General features: G+C 46.6%; 1 protein-coding gene across 4 annotated transcripts in view; it reads right to left on the bottom strand.

The window, feature by feature from the left end:
- LOC137622192 (uncharacterized) overlaps nt 1-23,713 on the bottom strand; it is a 110,737-nt gene that overhangs the window by 82,511 nt on the left and 4,513 nt on the right. For 2 of the 4 annotated variants that reach the window (XM_068352638.1, XM_068352637.1), the window contains exon 2: nt 2,161-2,337. The exons of the other annotated variants lie outside the window; for them this stretch is intronic. In XM_068352638.1, coding sequence (XP_068208739.1) covers nt 2,161-2,337 — 177 coding nt within the window. The remainder of the gene's footprint in view (nt 1-2,160; nt 2,338-23,713) is intronic. 4 annotated transcript variants of the gene reach the window in all.

Consider the following 23,713-nt stretch of genomic DNA (forward strand, 5'->3'; position numbering starts at 1 on the left):
CCTTCCACTGAAGGAGATCGCGAACGATCTGCAGAGAGGTCCAGGGATGTAGCTGGTAGAGTCAGAGAACGACGGCGAGGTTCCTCTGTGGTGGACTGCGGAGATGATGAACCGAAGAGGCGCCTCCTAACACCCTTGTGAGGTGAAGGAAGGCCTCTACGGCGAAGAGGAAGGAGGGCTTTACGCCTTATACGCCCTCTGGGGGCCGTGGGGTCAGCGGGCTGACCATCAGCAGTCCTCCGAAGAAAAGTCTCTGTGAGTGAACTCCCCCGAGGGGGAGAATCACCGGCAGGAGAGACCGTTGGACTTAGTTCCTCCCTCGAAGGATGTTCGGAGGGGGGAACTAAGCCTTCAGCTACATCAGGAGCAGAGGTTTGATACAACTCATCGGAAGCCTCTGCCACAACAACGTCGACGATAGACAGAGGATCAACCTCTGCTAAAGTCGGCGATTGTTTGACAGCTGCCCCCAACCTGATCATGTCAAACAAGGCTTCCTTGGAGGGCGAACCCTCAAGCCCCAAGGAAGCCTAAAGCTGCAACAAATCATTATTAGACACATTTACATTAAACCGGAGGAGGAGCTGCCTCGCTATGGGAGGCAACTCCCTCTCCCAAACCCCGAGATCGGTCAACAGAACTACGGCCTATGCTACCACTCGACAGTTTCTCAGAAGAAACCGATCAAGTGGGAGCTTCGGAGGAGGTTTGGGCAACGGAAGAAGAGCCCTTGGGATTTTCTCCTTTCAAAGAAACCTTCGAAGGAGAAATATCCCGTCTGGACTTCTTCTTCCGGCGCCGAGAAAACCTCTCCCACTGGGAGGTAGACCACTCCCTACACACATTATTCTTATCACACCACTGGCCCCTACAGTAAGGACACAAGGTGTGGGGGTCCGTTTCGACCGCCAACATATACGTGCCACAAGGGCGGTCAGGTAATCCAGGACACTTACGCATCGCAGAGGCCAACTTCACACACACTCTGTCAAAGGAAAAGCAAACAAAAGATTAGCAATGGAAGTCAAAGAAGGCGAGGGTGACAGCGGACATGTCCGACTACCACCTGAGCCGAGAGCAAATTGAGCTCAAGCACAGGTGTGTGTGAGGGGGGAGGGTAGCAAGCTACCGTCCCTAGCCCCCGCTAACTAGCGGTGGGGTAGTAAACCCTCGCTAAAATTCTAATGGCACATCATTTCAGCTACGCCAAAAGTAATTACCCATATTAAATAGCCTGGTTTGTATTTCAGTTACGGAACAATTAACTTTTATAAAATAAGAATTAAATAAGATTTGCATACAATATTTGGACTCAGTAGTGTTGTTAAACTTAAAAGTAACATTAACAATATTGATAAAAAAATAAAAGCAATAATAAAAATTAATTATAACACAGTACTACTAATAATAGTCAACTACAAAAGAATACAGTACATGAAAATTCAATATTTCTACAAAAACACTTAATTTTTTATACAACCACTATATCCTATATTGCTTTCTTCATTGCAACAGATCCAAGCCCTACCAACCTGTGCCAATTGACACCAAGAAGGGTCATAGTCCTCAGGAACTTATTTCAAAACTTAAAACTTCTCAAAATGTATAAGATTTAGATAATACAGATGAAATAGCCAGTACTGTAGAAGAGATTTAATATCTAAGACAATTTTTCTTTTCATTCCAATTAAATACACCTTCATTCTTCTCAAAATTAGTCCAAAGATCAAATCCAGAGTTTGGAAAAGATGCTTCTCCATAAGATTATGTACTCTTCGAATGTAGTGAGTGCTCCCTCTATCCAAGAAGTAGTTCTGACTACAATTGAGACTTCTCACGCTTAATAACAAGGGTCCCCTTTCTCCATGCTGTAATACGTTTCAATATATTACCAGAAACATAATTCTTTAAAAATAGGTTTACACTGAAATTGAAATGCAAAAAGTGGTACCTTAAACTTAGAAGTACGTCCAGAGATATGAAGAAACTCTTTAATAAGATTAAGCTGCAAAAAGCGATAACTTATTCAATACCCAAAAGTACAACCAGAGATCTTAAGAAGCTTGTCAAAATTGAAATGCATATAGCAAGACCTTGTACCAAGAAGTACGTCCTGATACCTTAAGAACCTTGTTAAGACTGAAATGCAAAAAGCGATACCTTATATTCAGAAGTACGACCAGAGATCTCGAGAAACTCGTTTATCAGATCATCACAGTTCAGGTGCGAAGCGGGCAACCAAGAATCGTCTTTTTCTCCGTAGCCAACCCAGCGAACTCGGAATTTTACAGGGCACTTCCATTTCTTTTTTGTTTCCATGTCAACTATCTGTTCAACCTGTGAAAATAAGAACATGGTACACGTGATATTTCATATACAGTACTGCAGAGTAATTACTTACAGCTGATCATAAAACTAAGAGATGCTAGATGAAGCAGTCAATTACATAACTATGTTTTTAAAAATGCTATAAAGTACGAACCAAAAAAATAATACAAAGAATAGGAGAACCAACATCCTTTTTCAGATTACCCAATAAAGATGAGTGGCACATAAAACAAATGACCGTTGTTCTAATTGATAACTTATACCACAGGTTTGTCCTTTTCCTTGATTTGTCTGTTTTGTTTATACAGACAGATTTATGAAGAACGAGATATTTATTCCCAGTAACAAAAACTACAATTAAAAATGCTATCAAGTACGAACCAAAACATTATACAAAGAATAGGAGAATCAACATCCTTTTTCAGATTATAAAATCATCTCCAGAGATGTAGGACTTCAGTAATAGCTCATTTCTCATGTTTCTGAATCAATATATTCCAAGAGGTCAAACAGCTTGTAGCATCCTGCTTTCTCAACTAAGGTTGTAGCTTGGCTGGTAAAAATAACAATATAGTCCAGTTACCGCTGTCATTATGTAGCTAGTGGGTGTCTACTTTAACTCTTTATATTTGCTGTCAGGCTAAAACTTTATATTTCAACTTATGATCTCTAAAACTTTACTTTTAATCAAACCATCTTAAATTCAAATAAAGTCAAAATATATATGACTTAAACTGTATGATATTTTGTAACAATTACGAACACCTAAATAAAGTACACTAATAACATGAAAAATTTGGAAGTAATTTGTATTCTACCTAACTAGTATACAAACCTAAATTCTTTTCTATGGATATATGTTCTGGCATGAACTGGAATCTAGCGATAAACTTTCGCGAGAGGTATCAACAACCCTCCACTAGTTAGCATGGGTTACAGAGTCCAACAAATCCTCATTGTTGGTCGGATAACCCACGGCCCCAGACCAGTAGTAAATTCATATGGAGGCTTGCAAAGTTGCCTTAGTTATCCTCTCCATGTTAGCAGCTTCATCAACCGAGAGCGTAACATGCTGAGCCATTAGCTTGTCCACCAACATGCCCTGAGGAAAGGCCAATAATGCCGGGTCCAATGGCATGGGAGAGACATCGTCTTGCAGGATTTCATAGTAATTCCTCTGACTAACAAAAAGTGGAGGAAGGAAACTAGAGAAGTTTCTCAACCTGAGAGTCCTTTTCCACCTCTATCCGGGAAATTACTTTCTTAAATGCTTCTGACACCATCTTGGACGAAGGTAATTCTATCTTGGTCTTTCCGGGTCATTGGGCATGGAAGAATTGGTCTAATAGTCTCTCTTCCCTCGAGAGAGGAGTAAGTGGGATCCCCAAGTCCATTAATTTTTATAATGCAGGCTAACACCTCCATAAAGGAATAGTCCAACTCTCCTTGCAGGAGCTTTACGGCTAGCCCTCTAGGTTTGGATTAAGAAAGAAATGAAGTTACATCAAAATAAATAAATATTCATAATTAAGAACTTATTATTCTTACCTGCATTAGGGTGTGATCCAAGCAAGTACTCCAGGACTCATCTTGCAAGTAGGTTCAGACGAACCCTATTTCATATCTTTATAATGCAGAGAATAACTGATGTCATGATACAGGGTTAGACGCCCCCGTAAGAGAATAAGCTATAATATTTGTTGCACAGCACCAATAGGACCTAAAGAAAAGATGTCCAATGATCTGTTAGTGCAATCTTTCAGGTAATGACAATGTGAAGGTATTATGCATTCTACAGACACCTGCACTAAGATCTTGGGCTATCGAGTGATTCTTGAGGAACGCTAAGGTTGCAGCAAGACCACAGACATAACGTGTTCTAGTGGGGGCCCCGGCGACCCTTCCATGTGAATTTATATGCTCGCACAATGCTTTCACATAACCAAAAAGAAATGGTATTCTTCGATATTTTATTTATGGAGTATCGTGATCACAAATAAGTTTGTAATTTTAGAGCTTATAAAAGACTGTTCTCTCTGTATACTTCCCGACTGCTCTTTCAAGACAGAGTATTAGATTATCCGGATCATCAATTAACTATTTGAGAGATGATACAGTATTGTGAAAGAGTAAAATAACAAATTTGTAAGTAATTTATATTTTTCCTAGTAAACAAACCTGAAGCTATTTATAAGGCTATACTTTCAGCGTAGCTGAAAGACGAGCCATGATAATTTTAGTGAGAGATAACTACCCCATCCGCTAGTTAGAGGGTGGGGGGTGGAGAAGACTGGCAACCCCACTCACTCACACCTCTCAGCTGAGTAACCACTTTGCTTTATGACAGGACTTCTCGGGGGACAGGGTGGCGGGCCAATTTGTATAAATAGCTCCAGGTTTGTATACTAGGAAAAATACAAATTACTTACAAATTTGTTATTTGTTCCGGCGTAGATACAAACCCTCCGCTGTGATCGATAGTAGAAGGGATCCTACCCTTGCTAAAATCAAGTGCTGATATGAGGTAATGCACTGATAGCGGCCTGCAGAAACTTGTGTGTGAGTGGAACTAACAGTGTGGCTTGTCTTTAACATAGGAACTCGAGTACAAAACCTATTGCTCTTAAGACTTACCCAATACCCTCCCTCAAAAAGCTATTGGGGACGTAACAAAGTACAGTATTCTTCTATACTTAGGAGGCACCTGCAGGGAGGTGAGGTCAGCTATGCCGAGGCTTGCGGAGCTGTTTTCCCCACAGGGGAGAAGGTGAAAGGAAGAAAGGAGCCAGTCATTCTTACTCATTCACCCCAGACTAATCCGGGTAACCTCAGCCCTCTACCCTCTGCTACTTGTCCATCAAGGAGCCTGAGGTGTTTAGACCATTTGTTGTGCAACCACCACAGGATCGATGGAAAAGGTCTCCATGTTCTTGTGGGTTATGCCTTTGCAGGTAGTGGGCCGTGAAGGTCGCCTGACGCTTCCACATGCCCACTTAAAAGTATCTGCGCCACAGAGTAGTTTCTTGAATGCCAGGGACGTAACGCCACTGATGTTACGAGCTTTGAGTCTTAGGATGGAGGAGGGTTTAGATTGAGAGCAACCTCCATTGCCTTCCGATCCCAGAGGGGAAGGAAATCCTTGAGATCCTCCTCTTGACCTTCCCCGTGCTGGTCAACAGTGCCAACACACGGGGGCGAGCTGGTATCGTTCTTTTAAGATACAGACTCCTCACTGGGTAAAACCCCAGTTGATGGGTTTTCGGTTACCGAACGAAGACTTTATCCGAAATGGATTGCACCTAGGGTGCAACACACTCAGATTTTGAGACTTGGCAATCAACTCTGGGACGCCGCTGAGGATTACTTCTCCCCGTCTCCTAGAGTAGGAGACATCAGAAGATGGATCATACAACACACTAACTCTCTTGGTCAAAGCCCAAGTGAGTAGAAAGGGCCGTCTTCCGTGTAAGGAAGCGATCTGCTGCCTGGCATAAAGGTTCGTAAAGAGGGCCCTGCAGGGACTGAAGGACTCGAACCTCGTTCCCAGGAGGAGGTTGAGATCCGACGAGGGACAAGTTATCTCAAACTTGTATAAGTAAAGGCATCGACGGGAGAGAATCCCCTTCCACGACATCAGTCACAAAGGAATGAACACTTCGCCTGGAAGACCGACACTGAAAAGTGTCTGAGGTGCCTAGACATCTTTTCCACAACTCGTTGCGAAAGGCCTCTCTGACAGAGGTGGTGTAGGATCGTCCCAGGCGTGAAGTCGAAGCAAAGCTACGGCTTAGGAAAGTGTTAGCATGTGGTTGCTTGGAAGATCTCTCGGAACTCCGTCAGGAACTGCAGAAGGTCCGGGAACCATTCTGCGGGATGCCGTAGCAAAACTATTGGAACTCCGTTAGGGGCTGCAGAAGGTCCAGGAACCATTCTGCGGGATGCCATAGCAAAGCTATTGGAGTCTTCAATAAGATCTTGCTTTTCCTGACTTGGCTGAGGACTTCTTCACTAGACCAAATGGGGGAAAATAAAAGCACACCTCTAGGCCGCCCCACCGATCTTGGAATACATTTTGTTTGAGGGCCTGGTGTTCCAGGATTGGGGAACGATCGAGTGGGAGCCTGAAGTTCAGGGCCGCTGCGAGCATAACCACAGTCAGGGACCTCATAAAGTTAAGACTTTGTAAGATACAAGATGATTCCAAGACACTAGGAGCCCACTATCTGGGTAGTCCTGCAAGCACATTCCTGTACCAGGAATGACGCGAGCGGATGGGGGCAATTAGTTGTCCTCTGTCCATCTGAGGCTTCGTACTGCTAGATGGTTCTCTAAGAGAGGTGAATGCTTGTACCTTTCTGAATTGGGCCAATGGACAAAGATGGAATGGTGCAGCAAATGCTGCCCCCTTCTTTTGATGCATTAAAGAGATCAGATCCAGAGGGAAGACGAGAAGACAGGCCTCTTTGCAGAAGCTCTCGTCTGCCACCCATCATCCGCGGATCGTTCAGCGGTAGGGGGGGGGAGTGCATAGCAATAAACACATCTCGAGATGATGTCGAGACGTGTAACTATTTGCACGTTCTTGCAATGAAGGGGAAAAGCCTGTCTTCCCTCCAACTGCCACCAATCTAGTGTGGTTGGCCAAATAAGACCGGTAAACCAGTTAATCAGGACAGCTTATGTTATTTGAGCAAATCTCCATAGAGATCGCTTTCCGGACAGGAGACTGTACGGTAATTACCGAATGCATCCAACCAAACACATGAGGGGATTGAGACATATCTTCAATCTACTGTTAAATGGGTAATAAGCATAAGTCTACTACAGAGTATTAACACCGAATTGTGAGCCTGACAAGCATACATGCGTAGTTCAACTTATAAGTCGTGTCCTGAACTCAGTTGGAGAATGTTGAAAACGTTCGTAACGGAGGTTTCTCCTTCTTAGGACAAAAAACGTTCGTACTTCTCCGTCTCCAATCGGTAAACTAGCATTTATATTAAACGATCCCTACAAGGGAAAAGATATGCTTATAAGAAGTTTCCAGCCAAAGCCTTTGTAGGAGACTCAGACTTCCGATCGGGGGAAAGGAAAAAATGCCTATAAGAAGGCAGAACGTAAATGCTGTATGTCTGGTTACAGGAAAGTAGCTAAGTAATGTACTGAATAACCTGGTTTCAGTAAGGGATATGTCTATACAACTAAATAGAACGGAATTCTAATTACAAGTTGTGTATAGCCCTTGTTGGCAGAAAGATTGCTTGCACGCATATGTCCATCTGACCTAGCGCATGCAAATTCTCTGCCCCCAGGAAACGTTTGCAATGAATCCCGTTGCGGGAATAATGTCTGTGCGACGAATCGCAACATTATTGCCCAAGGAATTTTTGATCGTTGACTAACTAATATTTTCTTGAATGAGAGTGCACATGTTATCAAACAAAATATACTGTATGTGAGGGCCTAGCCAGTATTCATACACAGAAACGGATGTCTGGTTTCCTGTGGGCGGGGTTTGAAACGTTCATAAACGTAATGAAAAGTTGTCCACGCTGTTGCTATCGTTCTTTAACGTCAGCTAACACTGTTCCTTCGGGACTAATTATTCGAGACAATAACCCTGTAAAGGTAGAATAAAAAGTCTCAGAAGCCTATCCTGTGAAACGGCAAGTCGTTGTACCCAGGGTAAAATGACGGGAGAGGCTGACTCCATCAAACGGTAGAACCCGAGTTTGAGACAATAACCTCACGGTTTTTAATTGGCTAGAGCTCATGCTCCGGAAAGGCTTACGGCCTTCGTGAAGTTTAACAACACCCGTTGAAGTTCCGTAAAACTTCTTAGGAACGAGTCTCCCGAAAAGGGTGAAGTCTCCTATGTGGGGGTTTGCTTCAAGAAGACCAGACATAATTGCCATCGACCGTTTACCCAAAGGAGTTGCCATCGAACGCTTTCTCACTAGTGAGAAAACTACCGTCGAATTCAGGCAAGGCCTGCCAGGGGAAATGAACTGGAATGTAAAGAATTTTTCATTCCCGGCTGATTTCTGTCTGCTAACCAAACCACTCGAAGTAGGAAGATGGAGGGAAAATGACGGTGGTTCGTTCGAAAACGAAAGGATCAGTGCTGGCGAAACCAGCCTAACTGATATAGTAATCAACTGGGAGTGTAGAGTGACGTATCAAGTCCCGCATTTGGAAGAACCGAGAGATTCGGATGAGAACCTAGGGTTCAGAATCTATTTGTGAATTCCTTCCTTACGACCCTAAGGGATGTTGTGACGAGAACCCGCAGGAACTCTGTCGCTGATTCCTGATGGAATTTTAAGGAATTGTGTTACGTGAACCCCCCAGGGGTCCCAAGACCAGAACCCAAAGGAACTGTGTCATAGTTACCTGTAGAGAGTCGGAAACCACTATGCAGCAGGTGTTCCTCAGGGTTTTTGCGCATGCGCGCACACTTGCGATGAGAGTCAGAAGACTCTCTGTCATAATAGTAATACTCTTGCTGGCGCACGAACACTTCGCGCAACGAGAGTTAAAAAACTTTGTTATAAGAGTTGTTCGCGCACTTCAACTGATTGCGGGCATAAGGTTGGTCATGCGCACCAGATCGGTCGTGCGCACGAGAGCTCTCAGTGTGGCAAGAGTACTCACTGCTACGTTCACCCGAAGGTTCACAGTAGCCTGTGTTGTGTGAGCGCGAACGATCAACACAACGAGAGTCCGCAAACTCTCTATCATATAAGTATGACTATGGTCACAAGAACCTGAAGGTTCAGCGTGAACTGTGTTGCGAGACTCGAAGGGTCAGCGCAAAGGAGAAACGGAAGCTTCTCTGTCACGAGACCCCGAAGGATAAGCGTGACTAAGGACACAAGAGACCAAAGGCCTAACATAGCCTGTGTTGCAATACCCCGAAGGATCAGTGCAACGAGAAACCGAAGTTTCCATCACAAAACACTGAAGTGTCAAAGTGACTAATGTTACGAGAGCCCAAGGGTTCAGCGTTACTAAAGTTATGAGAGCCCAAGGGTTCAGCGTAACTAATGTTACGAGACCCCGAATGGTCAGCGTAACAAGAAACTGAAGTTTCCCTGTCACAAAACACCAAAGTTTCAGAGTGACTAAAGTTATGAGAGCCCAAGGGTTCAGCGTAACTAAAGTTACGAGAGCCCAAGGTTTCTGTGTAACTAACATTACGAGACCCCAAAGGGTCAGCGCAATGAGAAACCGAAGATTCCCTGTCATAAAACACCAAAGTGTCAGAGTGACTATAAGTTACGAGAGCCCAAGGGTTCAGCGTAACTAACATGACGACACCCCAAAGGGTTAGCGCAATGAGAAACCGAAGTTTCCCTGTCACAAAACACTGAAGTGTCAGAGTAACTAAAGTTACGAGAGCCCAAGGGGTTCAGCGTAACTAAAGTTACGAGAGCCCATGGGTTCAGCGTAACTAATGTTACGAGACCCCGAAGGGTTAGCGTATCGAGGGACGAGGTTCCTCTGTCACAAGACCCCGAAAGGTCAGCGTGATTGATGGTACGAGGTCTCGAAGGTTCAACGTTACCATTGTTACGAGAGCCCGAAGGTTCAACGTTACCATTGTTACGAGAGCCCGAAGGTTCAGCGTAACTGAAACCCAAAGGTTTCGAGTCGCATGAGCCCAACGAATTAGCGCGAAGGAGTCCCGAAAGATTCCTACCGATATGAAAACCCACAGGATCAACATGATGAGAGCCCGAAGGCTCACGATCACGCCAGCCCAAAAGGGTGATCGTAACGAGACCCCGAAGGATCAAGGAGAACCAGCAGGTTCAAAGATCTAAAGATAACACCTCCGCAGTGGAGGTTTGTTCTCCCAAAGGAGAACGTCGCTTAAGATAAGGCTCTCGCTCTGCCCCTGAAGGAGAACTATAAGCATAATGGGGGACCACCGATGCCCAGAGATAGTCTTCTCTCAAGAACGAGAGACTTGTTCCCCCAAAGGGCAAACCTGCTTCGGAGAAAGCTCTGCCACCGCCCCTGGTGGATCAGCAAACTTCTACAAGTTATCTCTTGCGAACAAGAGGAAAGTTCTCCCGAAAGAGATCGCCCAGCTCTATGGAAATAAAACATAGGCGTAAAATATCTCTCTCGCGAGAGAGAAGTTCCCCTCGAAGGAAGAACATCAAGTTGAAGGTTGACAACGATTGCTACCTCGTAACATGGGCAGCTTACAAGCTACCACATGAAGCACAGGATAACTAACAGGGTGGCCGTAGCCATCGGCCTCGTGTTCTACGTCACTGCTATCTGTAGAAAAGAAAATAAAGGTTGTGATTAATTACAATTCATGCTCCCTGCATAACATGAACTATTCGGGGAATAAGTCACCTTCCTTGTAAGATAATTCCTCGAAAGGGAGCTGAACTGTTATACACTTCAACTCAGTAATGAAGCAAACACACAGGAGAGTTTAGAACCTGCCGACCATCAGCGCAAGGTAGGGCGACAAGGTAGGGAAGTAGTATCAACACAATGACAATTCCCTTACGGCGGAGGCCGTCGGACACGTTGTCAACAGAAATTAAAGTTACAAGTATCTAACAACATAAACGTATATTTCCATTTATACATATATACACGCATATATATGTACAGTATAAGATAAATGACAACACACCCAAGAGAAAAAGAAAAAAATGACAGAAAAACAATCAAGGCAAGTCTTTGCGGGAGAGTACGGCAGCATGTCCATCCTCTACCGAGCCAAAAAGTAAAGTGGTTACTCAACCGAGAGGTGTGAGTGAGCGGGGTAGCCAGTCTACCCCCACCCGCTAACTAGCGGATGGGGTAGTTATCCCTCACTAAAATTATCATGGCTCGTCTTTCAGCTACGCCGAAAGTATACCCCTATAAATAGCGGAGGGTTCATATCTACGCCAGAACAAATCTATGATAAATAATAGCCAGATTTTGTGTCTTAGCTACAAACTCAGGAACAAAGTAAAAAATAGTTCTTACTAGCCTTTGGAAAGCAACAAAAGACAGGGCAGACCATGTAATTCGCTAACTCTCTTGGCTAATGCTACGGGAAGGAGAAAGACAGTCTTCAAGTTAAGATCTCTGTCCAGTTTTATGCATGGGTTCATCTTCAGGGACCTAAGAACCTTCGTCACATTCCAAGAGGGGGACTTAGAGTTCCCAAGGAGGGTAAGTCTGTTCAAAACTTCTAACGAGAGCGAAAGTTTCCCATGAAGAGGAGAGATTCAAGAACTTTCATTTTAAAAACCTGGCTCAAAGTCGAGCAATAATTCTTCACCGCAGTGACTGAAAGGGACTTATCATTCCTCAGGAACCCTAAAAAGTAAACAATCATGGGAATAGTGGCTGTAGTGGAGCAATATTGCCCCAACAACACCAACCACAGGTTACCCACTTGGCCAAGTAAACAGCTGCAGATGACTTTCGGAGGTATCCAGAAAGTTGTTTCGCAGTTGGTCTCGAAAAGCCTCTCTCTCAGAGATCCTGGGTATGCCAAACTGTGACGAGATAGGCAGTGAACCGCTTCGTGGAACTTTCTTATGTGTGGTTGTTGCAGCAGGTTTGCCCATCTTGGAAGATCTCTCAGACTTTGTGATAAGGTCCTGCAGGTCTGGATACCACTCCACTTTTGGGGTACTAGTGTAACTCTGACCTCTCAGGAAACTCAGATTCTGTTCAGGACCTGATGAATTAGACAGAATGGTGGAAAGGCATAAAGGGTCAAGTCCGTCCCAAAGGTGCTGGAAGGCTGATACTTATCCCACAGGGAGCTAAGGTGTTTAGATCATATTGTGAGCAGCCACCACAGGGCCTATTGAGAATGTATCTAGGCTCCTGCAGGTTATGCTTTGCAGGTAGCGGGAGGTGACCGTTGTTTGACTTTTCCACCTGGTTGCTTGAAGTACCTGCTGAACAGAAGAATTCTTTCGGAATACAAGGGAAATAATTGCTCCTCTGACATCATGGGCATGGGGACATCTACCTGACAGTAAAGTGTCTGAGGCCAGTGCCTTCTATCATTCGCCTGATCCCAGAGGAAATTCAGTTCTTCATGATTCTCCTCTTGGTCTTCCCTGTGCTAACAAATAGCCTGTTGATCTGGGGTCGAGCTCTTCTTGTCCTTTTGGGATATAACCTCAGCGTCCTTATGGGGCATAGTAACAGTTGATCAGGATGTCTGTTACAGATTGGAGACTCTCAATCCAAGAGGGCCCAAATCTAGGATCAGCTACGGACAGATTTCGCGTCGGTAACAAACTCAGGGACGAAACCGAGTGTGACCTGCCACCATACCCTGGAATGGGCGATGTCATACAAAAGACCATATAGTCGCCGAATCTACCTGCAGAGGCCAGGCCCAAAAGAAAATTGACAAATTCGTAGGTAATTTGTATTTTTCCTAACTATGCAAACCTTAGCTATTTAATATGGGTAATTACTTTCGGCGTAGCTGAAATGACAAGCCATTAGAATTTTAATGAGGGTTTACTACCCCACCGCTAGTTAGCGGGGGGTAGAGAGGGTAGCTTGCTCTCCCCCCCCCCCCCCCCACACACACACACACACCTGTGCTTGAGCTCACTTTGCTTAGAGGTAGGACTTCACGGGGGATAGGGCTGGCGGGCAAGTTTGATTAAATAGCTAAGGTTTGTATAGTTAGGAAAAATACAAATTACCTACGAATTTGTCATTTGTTCCGTAACTGACATACAAACCACGCTATTTAATATGGGGGACTCACCCCTTAGGAAGGGTGGAAAGGCCCAGCCAGTACTGGCTTTTGGCTTTGCCCAGGGACTCAATATCTGAATGTGTCAGCACTCAACAATAAGGAGTCCCTGCACCTCGCTAGAACCTTGCTACGTAAGGGCTGTGGCCTACGTAACCTGTGTGTGAAGGTATGAAGTGTGACTCGTCCTAGGAAGTTGACCTGTAGTCCTTTAGATAGAAACTTTAGGCTAGGACTCTCCCAATACCACCTCGTCAGGGTATGGGGACGTGACAGTATTAGCTTAACACTAGGAACACAAGGAAACATGGTTTACCTGCAGTGGTTCGAGGTTAGCTGTGCAGAGAACACAGGATGCTGCTTTCCCCAAGAGAGGGGAGGATGAAGAAAAGAATAAGGGCCAAACATACCTTTTCATTCATGCAGACTAAGAACGGGTAACAATGCCCTCAACCTTCTGCTACTTGTCCATTAAGGAGCCTGAGGTTTAACCCAGCTGTTGTGCCGCCACCACAAGGCCGATAGAGAACGTATCGAGCCTCCTGTGGGTCACGTCTTGCAGGTAGTGGGCTGTGAAGGTCGTCTCACCCTTCCACACCCCCACTTGTAGCACCTGGGTCACTGAAAAGTTTTTCTTGAAGGCCAGGGACGTAGCTACGCCCCTGACATCATGTGCTCTAGGACGACGTGACGGAGGAGGGTCTGGATTCAGGGACAGATGGATCACCCTACGAATCCATGCCGAGATGGTATTCTTAGTAACCCTTCTCTTAGTCCTCCCAGTGTTCACAAACAATGCCTGCACCTGGGGACGAACTGCAGCCGTCCTTTTGAGATATAGCCTCAAACTCCTTACTGGACACAATAGGAGATGGTCTGGGTCATCTGTTACAGAACGAAGACTCGAAATCTGGAAGGAGTCGAACTGAGGGTCCGGCAATCCCAAATTCTGAGTCTTAGCAATAAACTCAGGGACGAATCTGAACGTTACCTCCCCCCATTCCCTTGAATGGGCGATGTCATAAGAGAGACCATGAAGTTCACATACTCGCTTGGCCGAGGCCAAAGCTAGTAGGAACACCGTCTTCCAAGTTAGGTGGCGATCTAAAGCCTGGCGTAATGGTTCGTAGGGAGGTCTCTTAAGAGACCTGAGAACTCGAACCACATTCCATGGAAGAGGTCTCACTTCCGACTGAGGGCAGGTAAGTTCATAACTTCGTATGAGTAGGGAAAGTTCCAGAAATGTTCACTCCTTTGAGCCTGAAGGCTAGACTTAAGGCTGAGCGATAGCCTTTCACCGCCAAGACTGAAACGCACATTTCTTCCCGCAAATACACGAAAGAACTCCGCTATTGCTGAAATAGTGGCATCGAGTGGAGAGATACCCCTTCCACGACACCAACCACAGAGGACTCCCCAATTTTCCTGGTAGACAGATGCGGATGACCTTCGCAGGTGTCCAGACATCCTGCTCGCAACTTGTTGCGAAAATCCTCTTTAAGCGAGGAGATGCTGGATAGTCTCCAGGCGTGAAGTCATAGCGAAGCTACGGCTTTGTGGAAGATGTGGGCGTGTGGTTGCTTGAGTAGCTCGTGTCGTGGAGGGAGTTCTCTCGGAAGTTCTGTTAGGAGTTGCCGAAGGTCCAGAAACCATTCCGTGTGATGCCATAGTGGAGCTATAAGGGTCATCAAAAAATTGACTGATATTCTGGTCTTGTTGAGCACCCTCCTCATCAGACAGAACGAGGGAAAGGCGTATACGTCGATGTTGTCCCACCGTTGTTGGAAGGCATCTTGCCAGAGCGCCTTGGGATTTGGGACTAGGGAGCATTACAGCGGAAGCTTGAAGTTCAGCGCTGTAGAGAACAGATCCACAGTCGAGGAACCCCACAAAGTCAGGACTTTGTTGGCTACTAGATGATCCAAAGACCACTCGGTACTCATTATCTCAGACACTCTGCTCAGACTGTCGGCGAGCACATTCCTCTTGCCTGGAATGAAGAGAGCCGAAAGTGCAACTGAGTGGACTTCGGTCCATCTCAGTATCTCTACTGCGAGATGGGATAGCTGCTTTGAAAAGGTACCTCCTTGCTTGTTGATGTAAGCCACTACTGTAGTGTTGTCGCTCATCACCACCACAGAGTGACCCGCCAGGTATTGTTGGAACTGTTAAAGGGCCAGGAATACGGCCTTCATTTCTAGCAGATTTATATGGAGGCACTTTTCTGATTCTGACCACAGGCCTGAGGTCCTGTGTTGCAGAACGTCGGCCCCCCACCCTTTCTTTGAGGCGTCCGAAAACAGCATCAAATCCGGGGGGAGGACGAGAAGATTCACTCCCCTTCGTAGGTTCTCGTCTGTTACCCACCACTGAAGGTCCGTCTGTTCCGCAGGACCCATAGGGATTATGACATCTGGGGAATCATGACCTTGATTCCACCGGGACTTGAGTCGCCATTGGAGGGATCTCATCCTGAGCCTAGAAGGGCCAAGGATGAGAGGTGACCGAAGAGACATAACCACGATTGGGTTGGAAGTTCTTCTCATCTGAGGAAAGGACTTGCGACCCTCCTCAGCCTTGCTATCCTGTCGTCTGATGGGAAGGCTTTGTGGAGATTGGTGTCTATGATCATGCCTAGATATACCAGTCTTTGAATGGGAAGCAGAGAAGACTTCTCGAGATTTACCATGATCCCCAAATCTTGGCAAAGTCCCAGAAGTTTGTCTCGGTGTCGAAGAAGGGCTGACTCCGAGTCTGCTAGGATCAGCCAGTCATCCAGATAACGGAGGAGACGGATGCCGATCCTGTGTGCCCACGACAATATTAGGGTGAACACTCTGGTGAAATCCTGTGGTGCTGTGGAGAGACCAAAACACAGCACCTTGAACTGGTACACCTTGTTAAAGACGGATGAACTGGGATCTGGAAGTACGCATCCTTCAGGTCCAGTGTACAGGTCCAGTGTACACATGAAGTCTTGCGGTCTTACTGCAATTCTGACCGTGTCTGCGGTCTTCATGCTGAACGGAGTTTGCTTGACAAACCTGTTCAGAGCTGAGAGGTCGATGACTGGTCTCCAGCCTCCAGACGCCTTCTTTACAAGAAATAGCCGAATGAAGAAGCCTGGGGACCCGTCAACGACCTCTTGGAGAGCGCCCTTCTTCAACATGGTCTGGACTTCTGCCCAAAGGGCTTGTCCCCTTGCCGATCCCATGGCAAAGGAGCTCAGTGACACTGGATTCGCTATCAGGGGAGGTAGAAATGTTGTGAACTGGGCCCGATATCCTTGACTGATTACGGAAATCGTCCAGGAATCGGCCCCGAGTTGCTGCCACCTGTTTGCGCAACTTTGTAGGCATCCCCCACTGGTGGACATGCAGGGGGACTGCCAATCCTAGCGTTTGTGGCCTCGGCCACTCCCTCTAGGATTCTTTCCTCCCCTGGAAGACTTTTTGCCTTTCTTGTCCTTGACAAGAACGGGCTTAGACACCATTGTCTTCGCTGTAGCTGCCGGTTTCGTGGTCTTGGTAGGACGTGGTTGCTGGGGTGCTGGAGGTTTATAGGGCTTCGATGTTAGAGCCCTATATAGGAGAGAGTCCTGGTTGGACTTCCTTCACCTCTCAGCCGCCTGCTACACGTCCTTAGGCTCAAATAAGTTCTTCCCCATAAAGGAAGAATGTCTGAGCCTGCTGATCTCGGTACTGGGGACCTTTTGATGGAATCTTTCAGACACCGCATCCCGACGTTTCAAGATGGTATTAGCCCACAAGTTCGAGACATGGTGGGCTAGAAACTCGATCGTACGAGTGCCCGAGAGTAAAAAGGTCTCCATGGCCTTCCTGGTACTTTCTTTGGACAAGTCCTCTGAACGTAACAGGATGCCTAGGGACCCTAGCCAGATGTCCAGCCACGAAGTTGCCTGCATGGCACACTTCGCTACCTTCGCCTGGCTAAGGATCTCCGTTGCCGAGAACGAGACCTGCCGGTTGGAGTCTCTCTAGAGGGACTCCCCTGGTAAGCTCTTCCAATGAGTGGTGTAGGGGAAGACCTAAACAAGTCTCCTCAACGATGACAAAGTACCTCCTCTGATGGACACGAGGAGGCGGGTGGAGTTTGTTACCGGCATTGGATCGGCTGGAGGAGGCAAGATCGGAGAGCTGGCCTTCGACCTTGTCTCTGGCAATCTTAACCCCTTGAGACCAGGGCAAAGCCGCACTGGCCTTTGAGGGTTTTTGAGTCCCAAAGACTCGGTCCAAGACCGTGTCTTTGCCCTCACGATGGGGAATCTCTGGATCCGCAAACCCATTGAGATTCCTCATAAGGGTCAGAACCTGCCAGAATGCATGCTCTGACTTCTGTAGCTCCCCTCCTGAAGGGCTAGCAGCGAAGTCTTCTGTCCCCAAAGGTTCTTCTTGGGGGGACACGTGGACGTTCTCTGAGTGCTTGGCTGGCTCCGGTCTGAGCCTTGAAGATGACTTCGGCAAAGTCTTGGAGTCCTTCGACTCCCTCCTGGGAGGGATGCAGGACTCTAACAACGATGGTGGGAGGCTCTTCTCCACCAATACCCAAGAAGACTTTCCAGCGCGAGGTGGAGTTTCCCTCATTGGTGCGATGGGGGAACGCCTCACCTCGCGTGACTCCCCTGAGGACGGGAAATCTTCGTCCAAAGGGGAGGGAGTGAAAGTCTGGGGGGCTGAGGAGGCCTTCCTCAAGGACTTACGAGGAGTCAGCTTCGCCCTCGGAGAAGTTACCACGTTCGACACTCCTCTCTTCCTCTTCAGGGGAGTAGAAGCTGCCAATGATTTGTGGCCCAGCTAAGAGAGAACAGGTTTAAAAAACTGCATGACCGCTCTGACCAGGGACCCAAACCAAGGCTGCTGACTGACAGCTGTGCTGTCAGAAACTCCCTCTGGGGGGAAGGGGATCGACCGATCCCTAAGAGGAGTTACCAAAGGGGGGTTCGCCTGAAAAGATGAAGGAGAAGAAAAGTCCCTGGACCTATCGGGACTCCTTCCTTCTGCTGGCGAGCACGCTGTTCTGCGCCTGCGGCGGGGGGAGGGGGGGATTGCGCTGGAGAGCGTGCTGGCACTCGCGCGATGGGAAATGCCCTGGGTCGTGCAAGGGCAATGGCGAGGGCGCGCGGGCGAACGATGGCGCGCAGGGGCGCGGGCTGGAGACGGCAGAGGGCGCGGGCTGGAGAAGGCAGAGGGCGCGGGCTGGAGAAGGCAGAGGGCGCGGGCTGGAGACGGCAGAGGGCGCGGGCTGGAGAAGGCAGAGGGCGCGCTGAAGGATGGATAAGCGCTCGCTGTAGAGGCCTTGTCTTGGCGAGAGCGCATGCACCACAGAACACAAAACACTAGGCAGGTTCATACATGTGTGTGAAAGAATGAAGTGTGAAACGACCTTCCTCTGGATGGAAGACTCAGGAACAGCAGGAAAAGTTGGCAAGCACTTGCACGCAGGAAAACGTTGGCGGGCAGGGGATACCTGTCGCGTAAGGGACTTACTCACAGTGTGAGAAAGCCCCTTTGCCCCGAAGGGACCGGTGCCCGTTGGATAACGGGGAGCGTGGGCGCCCGCAGCGTCAGCAGCCAGAAACGAAGACGGCAGGTCAGCAGCTCTAGGAGATGGCGAACAAACTGCAGAGGTCCCAAACAGCAGGCTGGTCTAAACAGGAACAATCCTCCGAAGAGGAGTCTCTAGGAGTTGCCTCTCACGCAAACGAGAGAGGTGAACACTTCGTAGAAGAGACTTGAAGACACTGGTGATGGAGCCCCTTAGCTGACCTATAAAGAGCAATCCTCTGAAGAGGAGTCCTTATGAGTGGCCTCCTCGCGAACGAGAGAGGTCACAAGACTGATCCTGCAGCTGCTCAGCCCCTTGAGCATAGCTGCAGGTGCGACCACTCAGCCACAAGAGCATAGCCACCTGAAGTTTTCAACACCCAGCCTTACAACCACTCAGCTCCTTGAGCATGGTTACAAGTGTGGTCGATCAGCTCCTTGAGCATGGTTACAAGTGTGGTCGCGCAGCACCAAGAGCATAACCGCCCAAGGACCAGGAAAACCCATCCAGGAATTAAGGTATGAGAAGTTCCCCCTCTGCAGGGGAAAAAACTCACACCTGGGAAGGGAACCTCCCTCGGAAGGGAAGTTACTTACAACTGGAGGAGAACCTCCTTAGCGTTCTAAAATGAACTAAAGAGCTGACAGTTGTCACAGGAGAACTTCTAAGAGAAGGGAACACGCCCATGACGATGTCCTAGAGAGACGGCAGCAACAGCAGACTCCCGAGGCACCAACAGGGCAGCTCTGCTTCGTTGGCACACTTTAGGCAAACAAAGAAAAACTGCATTGTTAACTGGGAAAATAGAATAAATAATTAGTTAACAGAAATTCCCCTGGGAGGAACTCCGAAGAGAAAACCCCGAGGGAATAGAAAACATAAAGAGTTACAAATTAAGTATGCGCCCTACTCCCCCACTGACATTCACGGAAGGGGGAGGGCGGAGAACTGTAACAAAAACAGAATTATAACAGAATTATAATTATGTAATTCAACTAAAAATTATCACAAATAGTAAGAACCACTGACCCCCAAAGGGAGGTGTTCTCCACAGAATGCTGACAAGTTAAAAAACAATTAGATTTCATTAAAAATAATTGAGACAAATAAACGGAATAGCAACCCAACCCGCACGGGAACGAAGTTTCCGTAATAGTAAGTAGTAGTAGTAAAGGGGTGAACGACCTCGAGTAGAGAGAGAGACCGTAGTCAATCTAAACTCCCACGTTCCCTTTGCTGAGAATCCAAGTTCCCCGTAGGGAAGGAGGAACCACGGAGAAAACAGATGAATGAAGAAAGTCCAGCGATGACGATTCCCCAAGGCGGCCGAATTATCGGGAGCCAAAGGAACGACCGAAGGACCAAGGGAGAGGCCGCGCCCCATGATGTGAAACCGTGGTGGCCTGGTACTACGCCGGTGGCGTTGTCGTACACTACACACACAGCACAAACACTGAAAAGGAAACTTACTATATTTCTATACACAAAAATAAACATAAACATAAAGAATGTTTATATATATATATTAAGTATAAGAAAAAGTAAGTAAAAGACAAAAAGCATTAATGGCTGCCAAAGTAAGGGTGGGAGCAGACACGTCTGCCCATCACCCGAGCCAAAAGTAAAGTGAACTAGTTCACCGGTGTGTGAGGGGGGGAGGGGTAGCTAGATACCCCTCCCCTACCACCTCGCTAACTAGCGAGGGGGTAGTAAACCCTCGTTAAAATTCTAATGGCTTGCCATTTCAGCTACGCCGAAAGTAATACCCTATTTAAATAGCGTGGTTTGTATTTCGGTTACGGAACAAACCTGAAAGAGGTTTTTGGTGTTCCGAAGAACATGTAAAATCTGAAGTGTTATGAACATTAGGTAAAGTACTTGTCCGAGTATGGTGCGGTAAAATAACAGGTTTTTTATTTGCATGGCAAATTGTTATTGGTTTTAGAACGAGGTACAGTAGTTGAGGATTAGGGGTCGAAGCTGACGAAGGAACACAACCACATGGGGGCTCCACTTGTTACGCACGGCAGTGACAGCATGATTAGAACATGTATTGTAATGTGCCATGGCAACATACCCCTTAGGTGGAGGAATACCATCAAGCGCTGAAATAGCGGCGGCGTGATCGGTGACGTCAGCACACGTAGGAACAGTGTACAGGTTTCGTAACCTGAGGACGCAACGGGTCTCTGGGATATTTAATTAACCAGAGTGGAATTAAAGAACGTAAAGTTGTTACCGTTGGCTTCCAGCAACTTTGCTTAGAAGCCGAGTCAAAGCCGTGATCGTGGACACTGCCGAAGCAGTCCGACCAACATCAACTTACGATGATGGGGAGTTCTGGGACGAGTCTGGCAGCTTATAAGAGGAGAGAGTACTATGGTTACAACTGGACCACATTTTTCTTTTTAATCGTTCAGTCGTAGAAAACTGACATTAAGCGTAACCCATTTAAATGATCTAGGAAGTTCGTATCCGTGTATGAATAAGTGTGATTTTTCAGTCACGGAGCCTTTGTAGTTTATGGGGACAGGCCTTTGACCGGCCGAAAATCGTGTAAAAAGTCTGAAATTGGCTCTTTTTCAAAGGAATGGTCACAGAATGAAATAATATTAAATTAACTAGTTTTGTAAATGCTTGTCCCAACAATTTACATACTAGGAACACTCTGGTCATGGATGTCGGAAACGTGCGAGAAAAAAGGTCCGAAATCTGCTCTTTTTCGCGGGAATGATCACGGAATGAAATATTAAATTCACTAGTTTTGTAAATGCTTGTCCCAACAATCTCCATACTAGGACCACTCTGGTCATGGGTGTCGGAAACGTGCGAGAAAAATGTACAACTAACCCAAAATTCCTCTCCTAACCTGACCTACAAGCCGTGTCCTTACCTTCCTCGTGAACTAACCGGGGGGGGGCTGAAGCCCCCCTGCGACCCCCCAAACACTGTCGCTAACTTACAAACACCAAAAACCCAACCTAACCGAACCTAGTAGTTCCCAGGTCACTACCCCTTCCCGGGGCCAAGCCTCCGGACCCCCTTCTTAAGTCTCTCTCCTACACATTGTCATAATAAAAAAGTTACTCAGGCTTACCTTAATATTCGATGTCGCTAAAACCAAAATCCTCGGGTTCTTGGGCCTTCAATCTCTTCCGGGGTGGAGGATTAGGAGGAGGACTTGAATTTTCGCGACTAGTGGAAGGTCGGGCGTCGTTAGCGGAAGAACGGCTGCTGGATGGCCGAACTTTACTTGGCCGAACGTTAGCAGCGTTAGCGGGAGGACGGATTGTGGAGGGAGGAGATTCAGGAATCGGCAAGAAGAGAGGACTGGCTTTGAGCGGGTAAACGTGCTTGATGAGCTGTAAAAATGCCCTGAACGGACATACGGACTTCTCTATATATCACTTCCTGATAAAGTACTCCGCGAAATAGCTGTTGTACAACGATTTCTGGGTACCGAATCTTGGAAGCAAGCTCCTTTTGAGAATCCGCCATTGCGATTCTATTGTGTTCGTATGTGCGGTCGGGTCATTAGGATCAACGGAGTTAACACTGTGGTTAACAGTAAAATATTTAAAATCATGGTCTTTGACCTGGGCATATCCTTTCCAGCAATCGGAAATGATAGTGTTCCCGGGAAGAACGTGCTCTTTGAGCGCCGAGATCAACGTTTGCGCGTTACGTTTCTTAACCACTCTGAAAAAGGTCTCACGTCTTTCTCGGTCAATGCCCCCAAACACCCAGGTTCCTTCGACTGTTTGCCCGATGTTATACTTCCTCTTGCCGAACTTTCTCTCGTCCACTTCCACAATGTGCCCTGGTCTGCCAATTTTCTTACTGTCCAAAATCAACACTTGTTCACATACTTCTCGGCAAAAGTTGTACCAGTCAACAAGAGTGCGAGAAGCAAGCAGTTCGTTTTTCACGTCAACACAGTCTTGAGGCCAACGATGGACCCAACATGTGAGGAAAATGACCTCACGTTCTTCGAGGTGTGAGCGCTCAAAGAATGATCCATGCTGCATTGTGAACTTTCGGCGACACTGGTGGTTCCTACACCTCCAAAAAAAACCTGTATTGCCCATTGTGCACATTGCGGCCATCACGCATGAGGGCAACATCACCAATTTGACACTTTTCACATGGACCCCTAAAATCCCATAAGAGGCCTTCTCGAAATAAATAATGAAAGAATTTGGGGGTAACTCGAGTAAAATCACGTAGGTGTATATACCTTAGTGTCTTAATCAAATCAATTTGATCAATATGAGTGATAAATTCAACAACATCGCTCAAAGAGAAACTGTACGAAACAAGTCTATCCATCACGGCGGTTAGAGTTGGAAAGGGTCGACTCCAGGTCAATCTGGGGTCATGTGGGGGGGGATTAAAATTTTGAAATCACGCGGCCAACGAATGGGTGGTTGCTTTGTTTGACACTGGCTTTATCTACCGAAATATCTTAACTAGATGTTGGCTAACCTAACCTTTGTTTGTATATAAAACGAAAACATAAGTCCGAACATCGATAACTGTTCATGCTTGCGCGACCAGCTGATAGGCGAACCGAGCGCCGCCAAATGGGTGTTATTATAGTTAGGCAGGAAACAATGCTTGAGGGAAATTTTACGATCGAGTAAGTTGGCTGTGGCTTCAGCGGACGACGCACTGTAACAACCTTTCCCTAACCTAACATTTCATGATAATTATCCTAGCAGTATCAAATGTCACTATAAATGACGTGTCCCTAAAAACTACAAACTTAACGAAGGAGTATACAGTATATGTAGATTGACGGGACAGTATTAAATTCTAAAACCGAACATTCCTTAGACTGGGATGACACGGGCTCTATCTATCGGGAAAGTTGGAAACTAAGCAGGAGCTACCCGTGACTTGCGTTTGGACCATGCCGAACTTAGAAAATATTGCCGTGGTAAAGGTAAATTATGATATTATTCAACATGTTAAAATAATATCATATTATGGTATGTTGGATCATTGTAAAGAACATCTTCCCCATAATGAAAAACGATTTGGCTAGTAATAAGAAAGATATCGCCC

The sequence above is a fragment of the Palaemon carinicauda genome, chromosome 29 (genome assembly GCF_036898095.1).
Source record: "Palaemon carinicauda isolate YSFRI2023 chromosome 29, ASM3689809v2, whole genome shotgun sequence".
Classification (NCBI taxonomy): domain Eukaryota; kingdom Metazoa; phylum Arthropoda; class Malacostraca; order Decapoda; family Palaemonidae; genus Palaemon; species Palaemon carinicauda.